The sequence below is a fragment of the Cheilinus undulatus genome, linkage group 21 (genome assembly GCF_018320785.1).
Source record: "Cheilinus undulatus linkage group 21, ASM1832078v1, whole genome shotgun sequence".
NCBI lineage: Eukaryota > Metazoa > Chordata > Actinopteri > Labriformes > Labridae > Cheilinus > Cheilinus undulatus.
The window spans coordinates 4615749-4633712 of NC_054885.1; the positions used below are offsets into that span (position 1 = coordinate 4615749).

The 17964-nt window shown below is 40.5% G+C and overlaps 1 protein-coding gene and 1 long non-coding RNA gene across 2 annotated transcripts in view; both read left to right on the forward strand.

Moving 5' to 3' along the window:
- Positions 1-12019, forward strand: part of LOC121503795 — an 82799-nt gene extending 70780 nt beyond the window's left edge. The window contains exon 3 of the long non-coding RNA XR_005991395.1: positions 11773-12019. This is a non-coding gene — a long non-coding RNA (uncharacterized LOC121503795). The remainder of the gene's footprint in view (positions 1-11772) is intronic.
- Positions 12020-14962: 2943 nt separating this feature from the next.
- junbb (JunB proto-oncogene, AP-1 transcription factor subunit b) lies at positions 14963-17013 on the forward strand. Its single transcript, XM_041778495.1, has 2 exons — positions 14963-15778; positions 16153-17013. Exons 1-2 carry the CDS (start codon positions 15270-15272, stop codon positions 16601-16603), a joined length of 960 nt encoding a protein of 319 aa, XP_041634429.1. The 5' UTR covers positions 14963-15269; the 3' UTR covers positions 16604-17013.
- The last annotated feature ends 951 nt before the right edge of the window (positions 17014-17964 follow it).

The following is a 17964-nucleotide window of genomic DNA, read 5'->3' on the forward strand; positions in this document are numbered from 1 at the left end:
TGGCCATATTTACATCCGATATTTTGCCTGTGTATTTCAGCATATATGAAGTTTAGAGGAGTTTTAGGCTGGACCAGCAGACCTATTTCAGTTTATACTTTAAAGTGTTTTAAAGTTTGTTTCCTTGGTCCTCATCAAACCTTAAAGTGTGTCCAAAAGGATTTAAATTTCTTGTCCAAAACGCACATTTAGAAATCCATATTGGTATCTGTAAAAAGAATCTGTTAATATCGGCATATTGGCAAAAATCCAATATCATGTGTCCTTATTTTTAAACGATTTTTTCCATTCCTTTTTTTGCCTGATAAAAAGGGGTTTACAATTTGAAGAAAGCCAGATACTATGGCATAAATGAAAAAGATGTTGCTTTGATAAGAGTAGTTGTTATTCAGGGAATATGGTTATGACAGCTTAACTCTTGCACACATCCATTGGCCTACAGTTTTGCCGGGCCCCAGAAAACTTATGGGCCAACTTGCATATAGGTTAAATACATTCTTGTTATTATTATTGTTAAAATGCTATCAATGCTATTAGTTCATTGTTGTTTACATCTTACTACTGTAACTGGCAGCGTGTCTGTGTCAATTTGCATGCCGCATTGTTGCTCCCATTGTCCTTGATATCTCTTAGAAGACTTTTTGGGTGTGCTGGTTCAAAACTGGAACCAATAAAAAATTCACAAGTGTTTACAGATTTGCTAGAGTCATCATTTGGGGACTTCTGCTACGTTCCATTACCCATAAGTCAGATGTTGGAGCTGGGAACGACATCACATCCAAGTTGAATGTGTTTACTATGAGCTTACTATAAGCTCTCTTTAAAGCATTTCTCAGTGCTCATGTTAAACAAGACAACATAGGAGATGTGTCACACATTCTTATTAGACGCTTTTACTGAGAAATCAATTGCTGTTTTGTCAGCTCTAGTTGCTGGTGGTGCGTAAACATGTTTGTAGCCAAACGGTTTGATGCTTTGTTAAAGCTTCACGAAAAAGTGTCTAAAACTTTGTAAATAAGTTAAAAGACACAGCTGTAATGCTCCTCTTACTGTGTTGTTGGCTTATCAGCACAATACGCACCGGCACGCAGAGATGCTGAGCCATTATGCAGTTATGTGGGGGAAAAACACCCTTTACATGCAAATTTGCCTGATTGCATTAAACATCTAATGATGGGGATGGTACATTGTACCGGCATTGTACGGTCTGCAGCCAGAGTAACAAACACTATCTGCATTGTCCTTCACCATGTTGTTACAAATAATGCACAAACTTTGTCACCAGCGTAGCTGATTAGGAGTTGAAGACGCAGTGGGGTTTATTAAGACGATCTTGAAATAGGTCTTTAGAAGTTGTAAATTTAATGTCAGATTTTCTGTATATACTCAGGACAGTAGACAGCGCTGCTTCATTATCTCTGCCTGCAGCATTTTGATGGAACATCTGTAGTCCCCCTGACATTGTGTGAAGCAGTTGTGCACAAGTAAGTGATAGCAATCTGATATGCTCACAATTATAATGGTGCAGTTTCACTACAATATAACGCGTTAAAGGATAATTTACTCAGGACTGAATAAGAGAAACTGAAACAGCGCAGCCCCCAGCCTGACTATTCTCTCAAGAAACATGTGATACTAAAAATAAAACTTTAACACACTCAGAGTGAAAGTAAAAGTCAGATTCCTGGGTATCATGTCTACAAAATCCTTCCTATCAACGTTCACTTTTTTAGTTTTATTACTTCTTTGGAAATGAAGTCTCAGTAGAGTTATGGTAAATGTCTTTGGTAACATATTTTCAGTTCCTCTGTTCTGTGAGAGCAGATCAATAAAAAGTAAGGACTCTGATGCAGCTGTTTTCACACTTGCACAAGCACTTAGTTTATAACATCCTCTGGATTAATCCCTTGTTCAACTGTTTCTGATGAGTCTCAGTTTTGTATCCTGTAAATGATACGTTTCAGAGAAGCTTCACTCTGGATTATTTTAACAGTATGAACCTGAAGGAGAGAGATTTTCCTGGGATTTACTCACATTAACGGGTCTTACATTTGCTGAAATAACATCATGATGCAGCTTGGACAGTGTGCTGATTGTTAGAATGAGATAATGGGGCGGGGCTTAGCAAAAGGTGTCTGCCTCGAGCATCAAGCCGGTGTTTCTGTGATGGAAGATGCCTAAATGTCCATGCAGCGCACACACACAGACTCTGCATACACAGTGCTCAGTTCTCTGCCTGCTGATGGTGATATCAGAGACTTTGGTCATAAAAAGAGAAATTTGTGGTTTTGGTTTGCCGAATAAACACAGAAGTGGCAGCATGGCATGCTTCAGGCTGTGTAACTAACATTGCACTTCCTGTGATGAGATTATAACACACTGGCACTGTAAAACAATATAAACTTGGCAGAAAAGTAGGTTAATTTGTGTTTACAATGCTTCTTGGCAATTAATCTTACACTGCTGTAACACCTGTTTATTTCACTTTTAAATGGAGCTACATTTGTAAGGAACATGCATTTGTGGGATAAGCAGCAGAGCTGAGTATGTTGGTTACACCCATGAAAAATGTGCCAATTCTTTCCTGTTCATGCCAAACAGATTTTTTGCTGTTGCTATTGACTCTTGTTTTGAGGTTCTAGTACCCCCAGGTGCTGCCGATCATGGGCCTGTGATAGGGCAACTTCAAGCTGCCGCAATATTTGGAGTTAACCCTAGTACCATCTCCAAACTGAAGGCCAAGAAGATGTTTCCTCACCCTGTCAGCACTCAGGAACCGCAGGCTGTCTTCTACAGATTTGTAGTCAAGGTTTGCAGGACAATATGGCCGCCCAGACAATCCGGAACAGACTGCACACAGCCAATCTCCAGTCTCAAAGGCTGGCCATGACTGCCAAGACAAGAGTAACAACTTGGTGTGGAGCGGCATCTCCCTTACTGGAAAAATAAGGCTTGTAATCATCTGAGTCAATCTCAATGCAGAAGGATATCGAGATGAGATTCTACAACCAGTGGCAATCCCATAGCTCCACAGTCTGGGACTAAACTCTGTTCTCCAAGGTGACAACACTGGCCCACACAGAGCGGAGTTCATCAGAGACTGCCTCCAGAGTTTAGGAGTTGAGAGGATGAAATGGCCTGCCAGCAGCCCTGACCTTAACCTCATTCAACACTTGTGGGATCAGCTTTGTGCCCTTTTTAGTCCTCCTAACAGACGGTTTCTCCTGCATAAACCAAAGCACATCATACAGAGTTAGCACCAATTGTGCCCATGCTAAAACCTAACCTGATTACATATTCTACATTTAAATTTAGACTCTGTAAACAGAGATTAGGTTGTGAGTAACATCAGCAGGCCAAGTGTTAAAAGATCAGCATCATCTTGGGTGGAGAGGAGGAAAACACCATCATGTGATGTTGACAAGGATGATAATGATGGTGATGTAAACCATGATGGATCCCTCTATTAATAGACCTGGCAATAGAGTGGCCACAGTCACAAAGGAGAACAGCAGCGCTATGGATGAGAGGCCCCATTATGTCCAAACAGAGGAGTCAGCCGCAAACAAACCTCATCTGACTGAGCCTGTCTTTCTCCTTCCCTTTGCCTAGCCGCTCTCCCTGCGATAACCCCGACTCCTTTTCTGCTGAGTGGGTGTTTGGAAGAGTTGCGAAGGTCAGAGGAAAGACGCTGAAGCGAGGCGCGAGCTCGGGGCTGTGACCTCTGATTGGCCCTGGCTGCTCTGAGTCACAGAGCGCCAACCAAAAGGGCCCCGCGCTGTCCGAAAGCAGACGACGAGTAGGCTGCTGCCCGGCTCTGACAAAAGGAGAGTTGTGCAGAGGTGGTGAGACACAATGGGACAGTTGAGAAGAGGAGGAGAAGAGCTCAATCCTCACCATAAGCATCTTATTGTGAAAGCCTGCTTTGTTAAAGACAGAATCTATAGGGCGATGAAATTAAGGGGATTTTCCTGTATGTAAAAACCAGTCAACAGAGCTTAAATCCACTTGTTTGTGCACTAATGTAGTAAAAAATTCCTTAATCTCCTTTGCAGACATTATTAAAAGAGACATAAATCCATCCTTTATTGTTTACTGAAGAAGTTCTGTAGATTCCCTTTTGCAGATGGGATGTGGGAGACAACAGAGACAAAAATTCCACTTTAAGTCCATCGTCTCCTCCCTTCATGCAGATGTTCACATTGTGGTCAAAAATATTCACTCATGCACACTCCTCCCTAAGTGATATACGTGCTCATTCACACGGACATGCTCTGCTTAATGTTGCGGTAAACATTTCCCGCCTCGGGCCTTGCCTCTCCCAAACTCACCCAGGAACCAGAGCAGGTAACACTCAGCCGGTTCTGGCGCCCGTCCATGCGATCCCGGCTGTTAAATCCGAGTCTGTTGCCAAGCGGCTCGTCCTGCCCTGGAACTCTTTGAACGGTTGCCCAAAAAATATGCATATACTAGACTAGACAGAAAATCCTGGAGCAGTTAGAGTACATCTAGACTTACTTTCGAGCAAATTCACTGCTGCAGTTTCACTCAGCCTGTCAAGCTTTACATCTTCATCCTCGTAAATGTTAAAAGGTCCATTCTCAACATGATTGAGGGGCACAGAATGAACAAGCTGGAACAAATCTTTCTTTTTAAAATGTTGCAAAATATGCCTAAAAACAAATGCTGTGCTCCAGCTATTTTGCACAGGTGAGCAATATGAAATCTGTATAAATTCTTTTTGCTCTTTCTGTAAGAGAGTTGTGATTCAGTTATATTACTCTTTTTCCCTAAAACAATCTCGTGATGAGAGGCTTAACTCACAGAAAGATATTCTTATAAGTCTGTTCAGTTCTTACATTATTGCTTGCAGCTTAAACTAATGGCGCTGTTACCGATATGGCTGTTTCATAATAAAAGCATATGAACAACATAATAACTGGGGAGTTCAATTCTGCTGAATTTGCTGGAAATAAAACGTGTTTAGCATTGCAGAAACTGAGCTTTAAGTATATGGAGTTGCGGTTTTTATAGCCACTTCTTTGACCATGACTCTAAGCTACAGCCCACATTTCTAAGGCCATTTCTTATCCTAGAAGCACCTATTTTCCATAAAAGGCCAATCTAGACCATGTTGTCATTATTACTGCATTTATCAGTTAACAGTTTTTTGTGTATGAATTGATTTCTGCAAGACAGTGATGTATTTCTCTTTAGTTTTGTGACATTGCTATTTCAGTGGCAATTTTAGCATCTTCCTACAGGGATGGAAAGTAACCATTCACATATGATTACATTACCATGACTGACTAGTTTTTTGGTACTTGTAAATCTTGATCCAAAGGGGGACTACTGGACTTGACTGAATGTCTTAAAGATGCCTCTTTAAGAGATTGACAAGATGCAAAACGTCTTAAGCCAGCTCAGACGGCACCATTTTTTTTAAACTTTTACAGTGACACCATGTCAGATTACGCAACAAAACTCTTGTCCAATCTTGGCCAACAGACTGGCCACACACCTAGTATGATCCTGACCGCTTATCCTGACTCTACTTTCTCTGAAACTGCGTGGATTTCACCAACCTTTAAAGAACTTCAGTCAAGTCTAGTTCCTGCTATTTGGACCAAGATTTGGATAACAAAAACCTTGATAATTGAGAACCTACTGGGAACCAACTTTTTGCACACTTGTACTGTTTTTGAGTGGTTGTTAAAATCAGGAATGTTACTTTGACCTAAATAGATTTAAGGTAAGTTTTGTTCTTCTCTACATCTTAAAAAGCTTCCTTTACTGAATAAACAAATTAAAACAAAAACAAGGAGGTCCAAGCTTTCTGTCAACACCATGGCACTGGTGAGTAGTTCGGCTTTAATTTCAGTAGCACATAACAAGAGAACAGCTGTTGCATTTCACTTTATTATGAGGGTGTGACTTTGCCTACACAACCTTGTTGGAGATATATATTCTCTTGTTGGTATTGCATAGTAATGGTGCATTCACACCAGTCTGCTTTGAACAAACTCTGGTCTGTTTTCCTGGATAGTCCAGTTTGTTTGGAAAGCTCACACCAACTCTGCAGACCAAACAAGCAGACTTTGGCCCACTTGAAAACAGGGGGTCTCGGTCCGCTTCCAAAGAACTCTGGTGCGGTTCGTTTGAGGTGTGAAAGCTAAGAGGACCAACTTGCGAACCAAAGGCAGGAAGTGGAATAAAGTGTAGTAATACACGGATTTATATGTGATTTAATACACTCAAATACATGTCGGTACCTCGCTTGGCGTCTGTGTAGCCATAGCAACATGTCGTAGTCGGTGCTGATTTATTCATCTCATGTAAAGAACGACATGCTGGGCAGCTCACCACCTCGCTGGCTGCTCGTTATGCCCCAGTGCAAAAGCAGAAACCCAAAGACAAAGCGTAAATTCAATGCTTTTTCATTGTTTATGTGGAAAAAAGACAGGCGCAAGGAAATGGATTTCTGGTTTCGTTGCGCCTGTCTTTTCTTCTTGGTCGCCATGTTTGTGACGACAGCACCACTAATGGGCAGAGGTTGTAGGTGTTCAGACGGTTTGGCCCATTTGACTAATAGCAGTGTGAATGCGAACCAAACGCAAGTAAAGTTTAACAATGCTGCAATTTACGTTCCAAAACGGACTGAGCCCTCCAGACTATCGGGCGTGAAAACGACCTAAGAAAAGAGCATACTTTACAGTGCAAACCCCTCACACATAAAAAGTAGCTATCTGGTACTTTGAGTAAACTTTAAATTAATTAAGGCCCAAGCACCTAGTGGTAAGAGGACCTAATTGTGTCTGATAGAGATTTTCTTATTATCAATATTTGCCATCATCATCTCGTGTCTTAGGAATCTTTGGAAAATGTTGATACTTTTTGGGTCTCCAGGTTGGCCACTCAGAATTGTCCTAGTGCGTTAGTGCCACCTAACAGTTTTCAAAGTTCAAGCCCCCTACTTTAACTTTGTCTTAGATCTTTAAAACTTTGTGTGCTGATGCAGCTTGGGGAGATCTACAAAAAAGCCTCAAGGGCCGACACTCTATCTCCAACAGGAAATCTGCCATTTTGGAAAAAGAAAGTCAAAATTTGGCCATTTTTGGCCATTTCCGGGGGTCATATCTAGACTAACTCTAACTAGGGATTTCATCCAATCAACTTGTACGTTGGCGTACAGCTAGATGAGTCATGGATGATGAAATGTGTTACAGGAATTTAGCCTTCGTCAAAGGGCGTGTCCTTGGCAAGGCGTCAAATTTGCATATTTACTTGAATAGATTTATAGACCATCACTTTTTCTCCTGCTTGAATAAATATTAATCAAAGCAGCTGTACTTTTATTCCAGCAAATAGTCTTGCACTTTTTCCACCTCTGCTTTCTTCACTGTGCAACATCTATCTTTGCTATTTGTGTGTTTTTACACCTTTTTGCCATTGATAGTCAGGCTGGAGGCTTTTTTCCCCATCTAAGCCATTCCTGTGACGTGATATCCCAAGAATGCTTTGAGGAATTTTCTTCAAACTTTGCATAAATGTCCACTCTGACTCAAGGAAGATCTGATTCGATTTCAGAAGGCAGAAGTCAGGTCATCTGGCCTGATCATCATCCCTCTCCTTTAAGATTTCCAACAATTACACGACCTCAAAACTCACCACAGCCTTTCTTCTCCATTTAAGCTAAACTAAATAGTGTTTGCTGATAAGTTGGACGTCTGTGGGGGAAAAGCAGAAGTAAGAGGAGGAATTTCTGTACTTCTTTGCACAGAAGGACTCTATATCTAAACAGACTAAACAAAGATGTGACTGATCAAGATGTGACTAAGATACCGGCCACATTTCAGCTGAAAAAACCTGATAACTGAAATGTTTCACCAAATGCCATTGTTTGCAGCTGAATCCACCCAGAATTCACAGCACTCCTGTTTATAATTAATGGGCTGACTAATACTGATTGCTCAGGACAAAAACAATATCACATATGAATCTATAACACATCGTACATCTGCCTCAGCGTTCACACATTTCTCTCCCACTGGTTGGGAGTGTTTTTGACGAACATTTGGCACCGTGGCACGCTGCCACCTCACGAGTGTTCCCGTAAACACTCACCGCTCTGGACCCTACACTGTGGTGCTCTGCCAGAATGTCAGTGAACCTGTGGTCAACCTCCACCGCAACGCTGAATAAAACTAAAGCCTGAGCAGCAGCAGAGACAGGCAGCTGCTCAGAGAATAGAATTTATAAGGGAGGTGGCAAAGTGGAGGCATAACACTGCCAGGAACTGTTGTTTTCCTCTGTTTATTCATATTCCCATGGATACTGACAAAAAGGCATAGAATTAAAATAGTCGCTCCAAATGCCAGAGAATTACCTGATTTAAAGCTATTATCATCCGGCATGGAGACCCTGCAAGTGATGTCACACTTCTGCAAGCCCTCCAAATCATGTCAAGAAGATTTGCATTCTCCTTTCTGTGACGTTTTTAAAAACATGTTGAGTAACTTCTGCCCTAACAGGATTATTCCCTTCAGGCCAGGACATAAAAAAACACATCTGTTGGAGCAAATATCTACATATGTGCTTTTTTCCCTACACATACATGTTGTTACAGGGTAGTTTGACTGTTTGCTGCCAAAGGGTGTAGAAAGATTTAACAGGCCCCCTTCCCCAGAGAAAGTCACTTACAAGCTCTGTAATATTTGTTGGATGAGAATATGAAGGTTGAATAACCAAAAGGTGTGGCTGCACTTATTAGGAAACAAGCAAATATGATGACGCTGTTGTTTGTTTTGGCAGTTTGTTGGGTCTGGTATTGTTTACTCAAATTTCACGTCTTAATTGATGGTCTACATTTTGAAAAATCATAAAATGGTGCCTTTAATTATGTTCTAAAAAAATAATATTTATGTGGGACAAGGACGATAGAACTTCTAAGTTGTTTTCCAAATGGGCGTGACGTTAATCCTGACTTAACTGTTAATAACCAGCAAGGCAGTTGTTTCCACACATAGCAACTTCGTATGAAAACTTAACAGCAGAACAGACACACTTAAGTATTTTGCTTGAACTTGTTATTAGGTAATTGGAGTTTTAAGCATTTTAAGCAGCATTTAAACAGCTGAAGTTGTTATTTAAGGTACATTAAACCATTGAAACTGTAAAAGGTATGAATAACAGTGGAAACTGTGAGCTAAAACTGTGATAAACAGGTAAAATCCTATGTTAAAAAGTGTATAAACCTAGCTAAAAATGCTATTAATTGTTGACAAAGTCAACTAAAATGATAGCAGCTTACATAGTTGGCAAAAAAGTGTGATAAATTGTTGGTATACTTAGCTTGCTAAGCATTACATGGTTGGATTTTTTGGCTGAAAGTCTGAAAAAACATTTAGATACAGTTTGCTAAACAAGAATTCTTTAAAATAAATTAAATATAGCCCTCAATAGAGCACGAAGCTTGTGCTGCACTGTATTATACTTCTTAGTTTTGAATCGAGGCAGTGCTACCATGCTAATATTGTAAACAAACATTTTGACTAGGATTTACGGCTGTTTTTAGGACTAAATTGAGACAAAAATATAAATAGAAAAAATTTTTGAAACAAATAATAACATGTCTTGATTTATAATGGTGTAATGGATTACAGCAGCAAATAGCAGCACCAATGATGTCTGGTAGCCAGACTGACTTGGCCCCCTGAAATCTGATTGGTCTCCCCAAAATCCTTTAAATGATTGGCCATTTGCCTTGTCAGCCATCAACTAGCCATTTAAGCATGCCTTATCACTGAGCATATCTTAACCAACATTAGAATAGTTTTACTAATGTTAATAATGAGGTGAGATATTATATAAGTGGCCACGCCATCCTTAAAATTTCTGTATGTGGCCCCCAATGGAAACAGTTTGGACACCCTGGGCTTAAAGTAATGACAACTCAGCAGTATATTTACCTTAAAGTCATGGCTAAGCTGGCTAAGCTACCAAGCTAAAAGTAATAACTTAAAAGTTGAAGTTATTAGCATTAACTAGTAACTGAAATGTTGAAATTTTGCCATCCAATACGAGCTTAAAGTATTGGCTTAAAAATTGTAGAACCTAGCTTAAGGTAATGGCTAAAAAGTTGTAGGAGCTAGCTCAAAGTAATGGCTAAAGAGTTGTTTATGTTTGCTAAAATTAACTGCTAAGAAGTTGTAGGAGCTAGTTTAAAATAATGGCTAAAAAGTTGTAGAAGCTAGCTCAAAGTAATGGCTAAAGAGTTGTTTATGTTTGCTGAAAATAATGGCTAAAAAGTTGTAGGAGCTAGCTCAAAGTAATGGCTAAAGAGTTTTTTATGTTTGCTCAAAATAATTGCTAAGAATTTGTAGAAGCTAGCTCTAAGTAATGGCTAAAGAGTTGTTTATGTTTGCCAAAAGTAATGGCTAAAAAGTTGTAGGAGCTAGCTGAAAGTAATGGCTAAAAAGTAGTTGTAGCAAGGTAAAAGTAAGCACTAAATTTTAAAAAGTTAGCTTTAAATTAACGTTTAAGGTTTCAGAAGCTGGCTTAAATCAAAGGCTGAAAGATGGAAGTAGCTAGCTTAAAGTAAGCACAAAAAATGTGAAAATTCAGCTTAATAAAAAGCTCAAAAGTAGGCACTTGAAATTAGAATAACTGTTTTCTAGTATCTGATGAAGTATGTTAGCTTAGCTTAAATTAAAAGCTAAAAGATTTATGAAGCTACCTCAAAGAAGGCTCAAGAAATTGTCAAAATTAGCTTAAAGTAATAGCTTTAACATTTTTGTGGCTGGTTTAAAGAAGGCTAAACAGTTGTAGTGGCTAACTAAAAGCAGGCACTAGAAATCAGAATAATTAGCTGAGAGTAAGAGTTTAAATTTGTCGTGGCAACAATAAATCAAAAGGCTTAAAATTGAAGTCGTGGCTCACAGAAGGTAGAAATAAGCATATTTAGCTTATAGTTATTAAAGGCTGTTTTAGGTAGCTCAAATTAAAGGCTAAAAAGTTGTGGTAGCTGGTTTAAAGGAAGCACAAGAAATTGAAATAGTTAGCTCAAGTTATTGTTACAAATTGAAGAAGCTAGCTTAAAGTCATGGCTAAAAAGTTGTAGTTGTTAGCTTAAAGGGATCATTCAAATTTGAGTTGTTAGTTTAAAGTAACGCCTCAACCATTTACATTGTAAGATTACAGTATTAGCTAAAAGGGTAAAGTAGCTAGCTCCAATTAATGGCCTTACAGTTGATAAGTTAGCCCATACTAAAAGTAAACATTTCAAATAATTAGCTTAAAGTATGGCTTCTTCTGTTGATTAAAACAATGGCTGAACAGCAGTTAGTTTAAACTAATGGTTGAAAATTGAAATATGTTGGAGAAGTCGTGTTTAATATTTGAAATACTTAGCTGAAAGTATTATAGCTGGTTGAAATGAGCAGACAAAGTATGACTGTTATTATAGATAGGCTACACAGAGCAGATGCAGTAGTATCAATAAGTCATACTGTCAAATGATTGCTTTAATGGCAGTTAATTGCCAGAATTTCCAATAGAGCATATTTGAGCCGAGACAGTGAAAAGGACTAGATGTGTGGGCGTACATCAGATATAAAAAAAGGTAAGACATCCATATTGATCCTGTACTTGTTTCTATATTTTTATTCAGTTGTATCTTGTGTACTCTCCTCTGGCCTCGTCTCCACCACATCTACATTTTGATGTTTTTCTGGTATAAACGACTGTTGAACATGATCTTACATTATACCTCAGGTGCAGCCAGAGGATTAAACGCCCGCTGAAGCGAAGCATCCTACCTGACTCGTTCTGTCTGTGCATGGATATGGGATACATCGTTGGAGGCATTTGTGTGCGTGGGCGTTGGAAGAATTATAAACAGCAGACAAAGGTTCCCTTCTCCACTACTGAGACAGGTGCACCGTTGAGGAATCACATTTCCTTCCTCTGTGTGCTGTTCAAACCACAAATCCTTCACAGAGGAAAATAAAGGATTGTTTTTTCAGAGGCCAAGACATCTAAGACTTCATTTCCTAATATGACTATTTCCACATATTACCACAGCATTGTGACACAAAGCTGAAATTTAGGGCATCACTTTACACATTAAAGTTATTTTTTAACCTCTTTCTATTGAGAAAATTCAAAAGACAAAACAGTCTGCTATGATGTGATCCCTTGGTAATTGTTGAACTATTAAGAGCAACAAGAACAAGACAATACACGGCAAAAAGAAACTGAAACAAGACACTGTATGTGTCCCTACATGTAGTCTACAAAACAAACATGAGTATGCAAATGTTCCTCTACTGTATTTTCTCATCCTGTTCAAGAAGAAACCAGGACATCTGATATGATAAGAGCACAAGTACTCAGACTGTTACGGAAAACCAAGAGGATCAACAAAAGATACACCAGTGCAGTAGAAGGACATCCCAGTATGGGGTCTCTGAAGGTTAACTGCAGATAACGTTTCGCTCAGCTGCAGCCCCCGCAACATCAGGAAAAAACAACAACAAAAAAAACATTAATGAAAAAACACATAAAAATTTAAATCAGCAACAGCCCCCATGTTAGGAGATCCAGAACTAGTTAATGAAACTCATATGTTTGCAACAAGATTAATAAAACAAAAACATTTCATAGAAGACAAAAGATGTAACCTCTTTAAAATCTGAGGGCCCACTGATGGATGAGCAGCTGTTTTTTTTCTTAACTTTTCCACTATTTACAAAAGACTATTTATAAATATATCATATATTCTACAACACTAGAAAGCTGTGATTCTCAGGGTTCTGACCATGTCAACCAATCCAGGATAAAACCACCAGAGCAGACACTATTAGTGCTTTTCTCAGGCTAAAAGCAAACTATAACATCAGTGACAGCTCACATTAGAAGCTCTAAAGAAGTCTAAAAACATTATTACATCCATAAAGATGCATGGACTGATTCGATAATATCAAATTTGTTGTCTCAATCGTCCTCTGAATTTGCTGTAATAATGTCTTTCCAAGCAATTATTAGCAATGCTATATAGACAAATGTTCTACCATTCCTTTTGGAGGCTCCAGTTTAAAACACTCAGACTTTTCCTCATAAAAAAAGGTGTAAAATCCTCATTTTTTTGTTCTGTTCTTATCAGCTTTGGATCTGAACTAGCTAAGGCTTCATGCTTTAGTCCAGTTGAGCTTTCAAGTGAAAAATGCCCAGTTACAGTCACATACAGGTCTGTTTATCAATACAAATTCAGACAGGAAAAAGTATGTTTGTTTATTTGTTGTATTACTAAATATCAGTAGAAGATTCAGTGAGTCTGGCAGTTTGGGAAGAAACTTCAGAGTGTTACCTTTCTAAAGACACCTTGTCTGTGCTTGTACTCCAAATGCTTCACACACAGCATTCAGTTTAATTTGGGTATTACCAGATAGGGGCTTTTTTGTTTTACTGGTTTTAGCTGGAATTATAAAGGATGAATTGCACAAGCTTTGTTATGACACCAAAGCATACCTTATGAAATGCAAAAATATACTGTGAAACATCAGAGTAGTCATCGGTTTCTTGATGGCCTCACTCAGTTTGAGGACGGCCTGATCTAGGCAGGTTTACACATGTGCCATGTTTCTTCCATTTCTTGAGATGGATTTGACTGAACCATGTAAATGTATCCATCCCCTGACTTTGTCTTCATGGTGTAATGGTAGCCAGGAATACTGATCACCCAGTGACTGGACCTTCCAGACACAGGTGTCTTCATACTACAATCACTGAGACACATTCACTCAGGTGATCATTTCAATATCTGTGAGACTACTAGCACCAGATGGCTGGACCTCAGTTGAATTAGGTCAGTCACTTTAAAGGGGGTGAATACTTAAGCAGTCACTTATTTTTCCTTATGTATTTTTATTTAATTGACATTGCTTTGCAGAAATCTGTTTTCACTTTGACACTGAACAGGGTTTTTTTTTTTTTTTTTTAAAAAGGCCAAATTGACTGTGATTGATTAATAAAAATCAACAAAAGTGTAAACTTTCTCATAGGCACTGTAGTTACCCTTAACCTTGGGTGTCTCAGTCTTTAACCTTTTTATTGTTATGGCTTTTTTTGTCTCTAATCTTGGTTATGCATTTGTGTCCAGACCCCTTTAGTCTCATGTTTATTTCCCCCTTATTAAATACCTTTAATGTACCTGTGCCTGCTCCATTTATGTCCGTACTCCCTGCCAGTGTCTGTCACTAGATTTTAACGCCCAGTCAGACACAGGAAACGAACATTCTATGGGAGGTTTTCTACCCTTTATTGTTTACAGATGTATTCTCCCTGCTGAGACAGAAAGTCCCTCACTAACTCGCACTCGGTTGGGGTTTAGACAGGAGCAGGATTGCTGCTGGAATGAGGCCCGGGTGGGTGTGGCTTTCCGGTTCTCCCGGAGAGGAACTTGTACGTCATCATGCCCATATAAGGTCGGAGAACTTCCTCTGCTGTGGTCCGGTCTTTTGTATCGGCTGTTTTTCACGTCTAAAGGATAGGGAAACAGAAACAAACGGGTGATTCTACTTGTATGGAAGTCTGGGGAAATTTGAATTGACGTAAACATTAAAAATTAGCTTGTTTTAGGGGGTTTAACAGCGGAAATTCACAAATGAAGAGAGTTAAAAGAGCAGCCTTTTCGTTTTCCCTCCGCTTATTCAGGTTGTAAATGTGTAAAAAGATGCTGAAGTAAGGTATACGGTTCTATTTGTGACACCAGGCTCCGTTGTGGTCCCTCCTCGGTGCTCTGTCTTGCCTACAGGCTTGTTTACAGTCGCCTCTTCCCGGCATTAGCGTCACTTGACGTCTCCCTCAGTGGGGCGGGGATAACAAGCCCCACTGGCCAATCAGAGCGCAGCTTCGCTCTGGCAGCCAGCGCGTGCTCATGCCTTTATAAAAAGGGGAAACTCGGTTTCTCTGAACACACCTCAACAAGTACCCAAGAGCACCACAGCAACAGAGGATTGAGAGTTAAAGATTCCCCTCAGAGGACAGATCAAGGAAACAGAAACTGGACACTGGACACAAACATTAACACTGAGCGACGGTTGCACTCGGACTTTGGACTTTTTCGCCTTTTGGAGTGATTTTTAATTCATTTGGGACACAGTAAAGAGAAAGAGAGACGCCTGTGCCTGAGTTGATGCTTGTGTCTGCTGACATTGTTGATTAACGGACACTGTGTTTCTAAAAGAAGCTGGTAAGCTCACATTTTTTACATGTCTACAAAGATGGAACAGCCTTTTTATCATGACGACTCTTTTCTGGCTTACGGCCACTCAGATGCAGCCATGCACGACTACAAAGTGCTAAAGCAGAATATGAATTTGAACTTGACAGAGCCTTATCGCAACCTGAAATCCCAGCTGAGAGAGCCCGAGCCGTACCAGCAGGACGTGGGGTCCCTGAAGCTCGCGTCCCCGGAGCTGGAGAGGCTCATCATCCAAAACAGTAACGGGGTGATCACGTCTCCCACCCCCGGACAATACTTCTACAACCGGGGCATCACTGAAGAGCAGGAGGGGTTCGCGGAGGGCTTCGTTAAAGCTCTGGACGAGCTGCACAAGATGAACCAGATGCCTCCTCCGAACGTCTCCATCGGAGCCGGAGGAGTGACGACGTGTTCTGCAGCGCCATCAAGCGTTTTCGGCTCCAGCCTGCAGCCTGAGCCTCCCATCTACACCACTCTGAGTGCATACTGCCCCAACACCACCATCTCTTCTGCAAGGTGAATATCAGTTTCGACCATTTTTAAAATATCATTTTAGCTTTAAATGCATTTTATGCAGATTTGATAGGTTTTACTTCTGTTTATGAATCCTAAATGGCTAATGGAAAGAATATAAGCAACTATCATTTAGAATATAGCATAAAAAAGGGGCAAAAGTTGTAACTTTTGCAGCCAGCATCATGCAAAATTAAAATTGCAATGCTGGAGACATACTGTAAGCAAATGCATGTGATAGAAAGACATTTATATATTATTTATGTAGTTTTGCAAGCACAGGCTCATTAGTTAGAAGTAATTTCTAGTTTTTTAACATTATCATTTCCTTATTCTTGTCAGTGATAATAACCTTCCTCTTCTCCTTTCTCCTCCAGCTACCCCACAGCCACTATCAGCTACCTCCCTCCACACCAGCAGAGCCACCCGCACACCTCCACGCAGCCCTTCCAGCACTCCCTCCCGGGCTCAGGCATCCACCCGCAGCGGCTGGTGGCCCTCAAAGAGGAACCTCAAACCGTGCCGGACCTCCTCAGCAGCGACGGCTCTCCCCCAATGTCCCCCATCGACCTGGAGACCCAGGAGAGGATCAAGGCTGAGCGCAAGAGGCTGAGGAACCGGCTAGCCGCCACCAAGTGCAGGCGGCGCAAGCTGGAGCGCATCGCCCGGCTGGAGGAGAAGGTGAAGGTCCTGAAGAGCGACAACGCCGGGCTGTCCAACACGGCGTCCGTGCTCCGAGATCAGGTGGCCCAGCTCAAACAGAAGGTCCTGACGCACGTGAGCAGCGGCTGTCAGCTGATGCTCACGAGCAAGATGGAGGCGTTTTAAACAGCAGAGACTGAAAATTCTAAAACAGACTGAAAGTAAAAACACTGGAGTCATGATCTGCATGCAGCACTGGGAGAACAGCTGATGTGTGGTCAGCACTGAGGCCTGTGTGTGAGGACTCGCTAAAGACTGACAGAAATGGTACTTCGGGATGCTGGACATCACTCAAAGAACCATTTAAACAGGGCAGCATCCGGACTGAGCAGAGTCTGCTCTACTGATGGTAGAAAATGGGAATGATTATTGTATTTCTTTGTACTTTTGCAACTATTGTCATGCAATGCTGCATTTATTCTTTCTGTAAATTATTTGGTTTGTCTGGTTGATCCAGACAAATCGATGATGTCCAATGTTTACACTGTCTTTTTTTATTTGTGATGTGTATTTAAGTAAAGTGTCTTTAAATGAAACGATCAAGTGTTTGTTTAGTCTCATTTCACTGGGTTAGTGATGGTAATCCAGCTCTTTTTGGTGATCCGGATCATCTGACTAAGCTGCAGTGATAAGATCCCAAACGGCTCTGGATTTGGCACCATTTTGGCTTCTTAACATCAGACAAACTCAGCAATCTTTTGACCTGTGGTTCATATTGGTGCTTGACTCTTACTCTAATTATTCATTACAATTAAACTTGTTGCAGGAAAGTCTTAAGATGCACTTCCAACCTGGAGAGGGCAAGTGCTGAGCAGAAAGAAAAACATGAAATAAGGAAGAAAAATGTCTGCAGGGCTCCAAAAGCCCAAGTTGTACTTTGGTGCAACTTGGACTTTTGGAGCCCTGCAGTTCTTTCTCATAGTTAAACTAAACCACATAATTACCAGAATAACACCACTTTACATGTTGTTTGCTACAAAACCATGCCACCAAAAGCGTGCCTGTGGCCAAGCAGTGTGGCGCCAAGATCATCCCGTTAATATGCTGTGTATTTAATCACAACAAGAAGTGGAAAAAGCCTCTTAAATGGGGGCTGGCTCACATCATTCACATGAAGATTCAGCTCATTTGAGACCGACCCTAGACCGGTATAGCCAAGGCAAGGTGAGGTGAGTTTATTTCAAGAGCACAATTCATACACAAGGCCAGTGGTTCGCAACCTAGGGGTTGGGACCCCATTGGGGGTCAAGAGACACTGAGAGGGGGTCACCAGATGCCTTGAAAAAAACCCAATATTTTTAAAATTACAGTGTTGCCACTTTACACCAATTTTACCAATTTTTAACCCTTTTCATCACTTTTTAGCACCAGATTTGCCAATTTTAGTACATTTTTGCCACTTAAAACCCATTTCTGTCAATTTTATACCCTTTCCTCCACTTTTTTCTGCCTGTTTTTGTCACTTCTAAACCAATTCTTGCCACTTT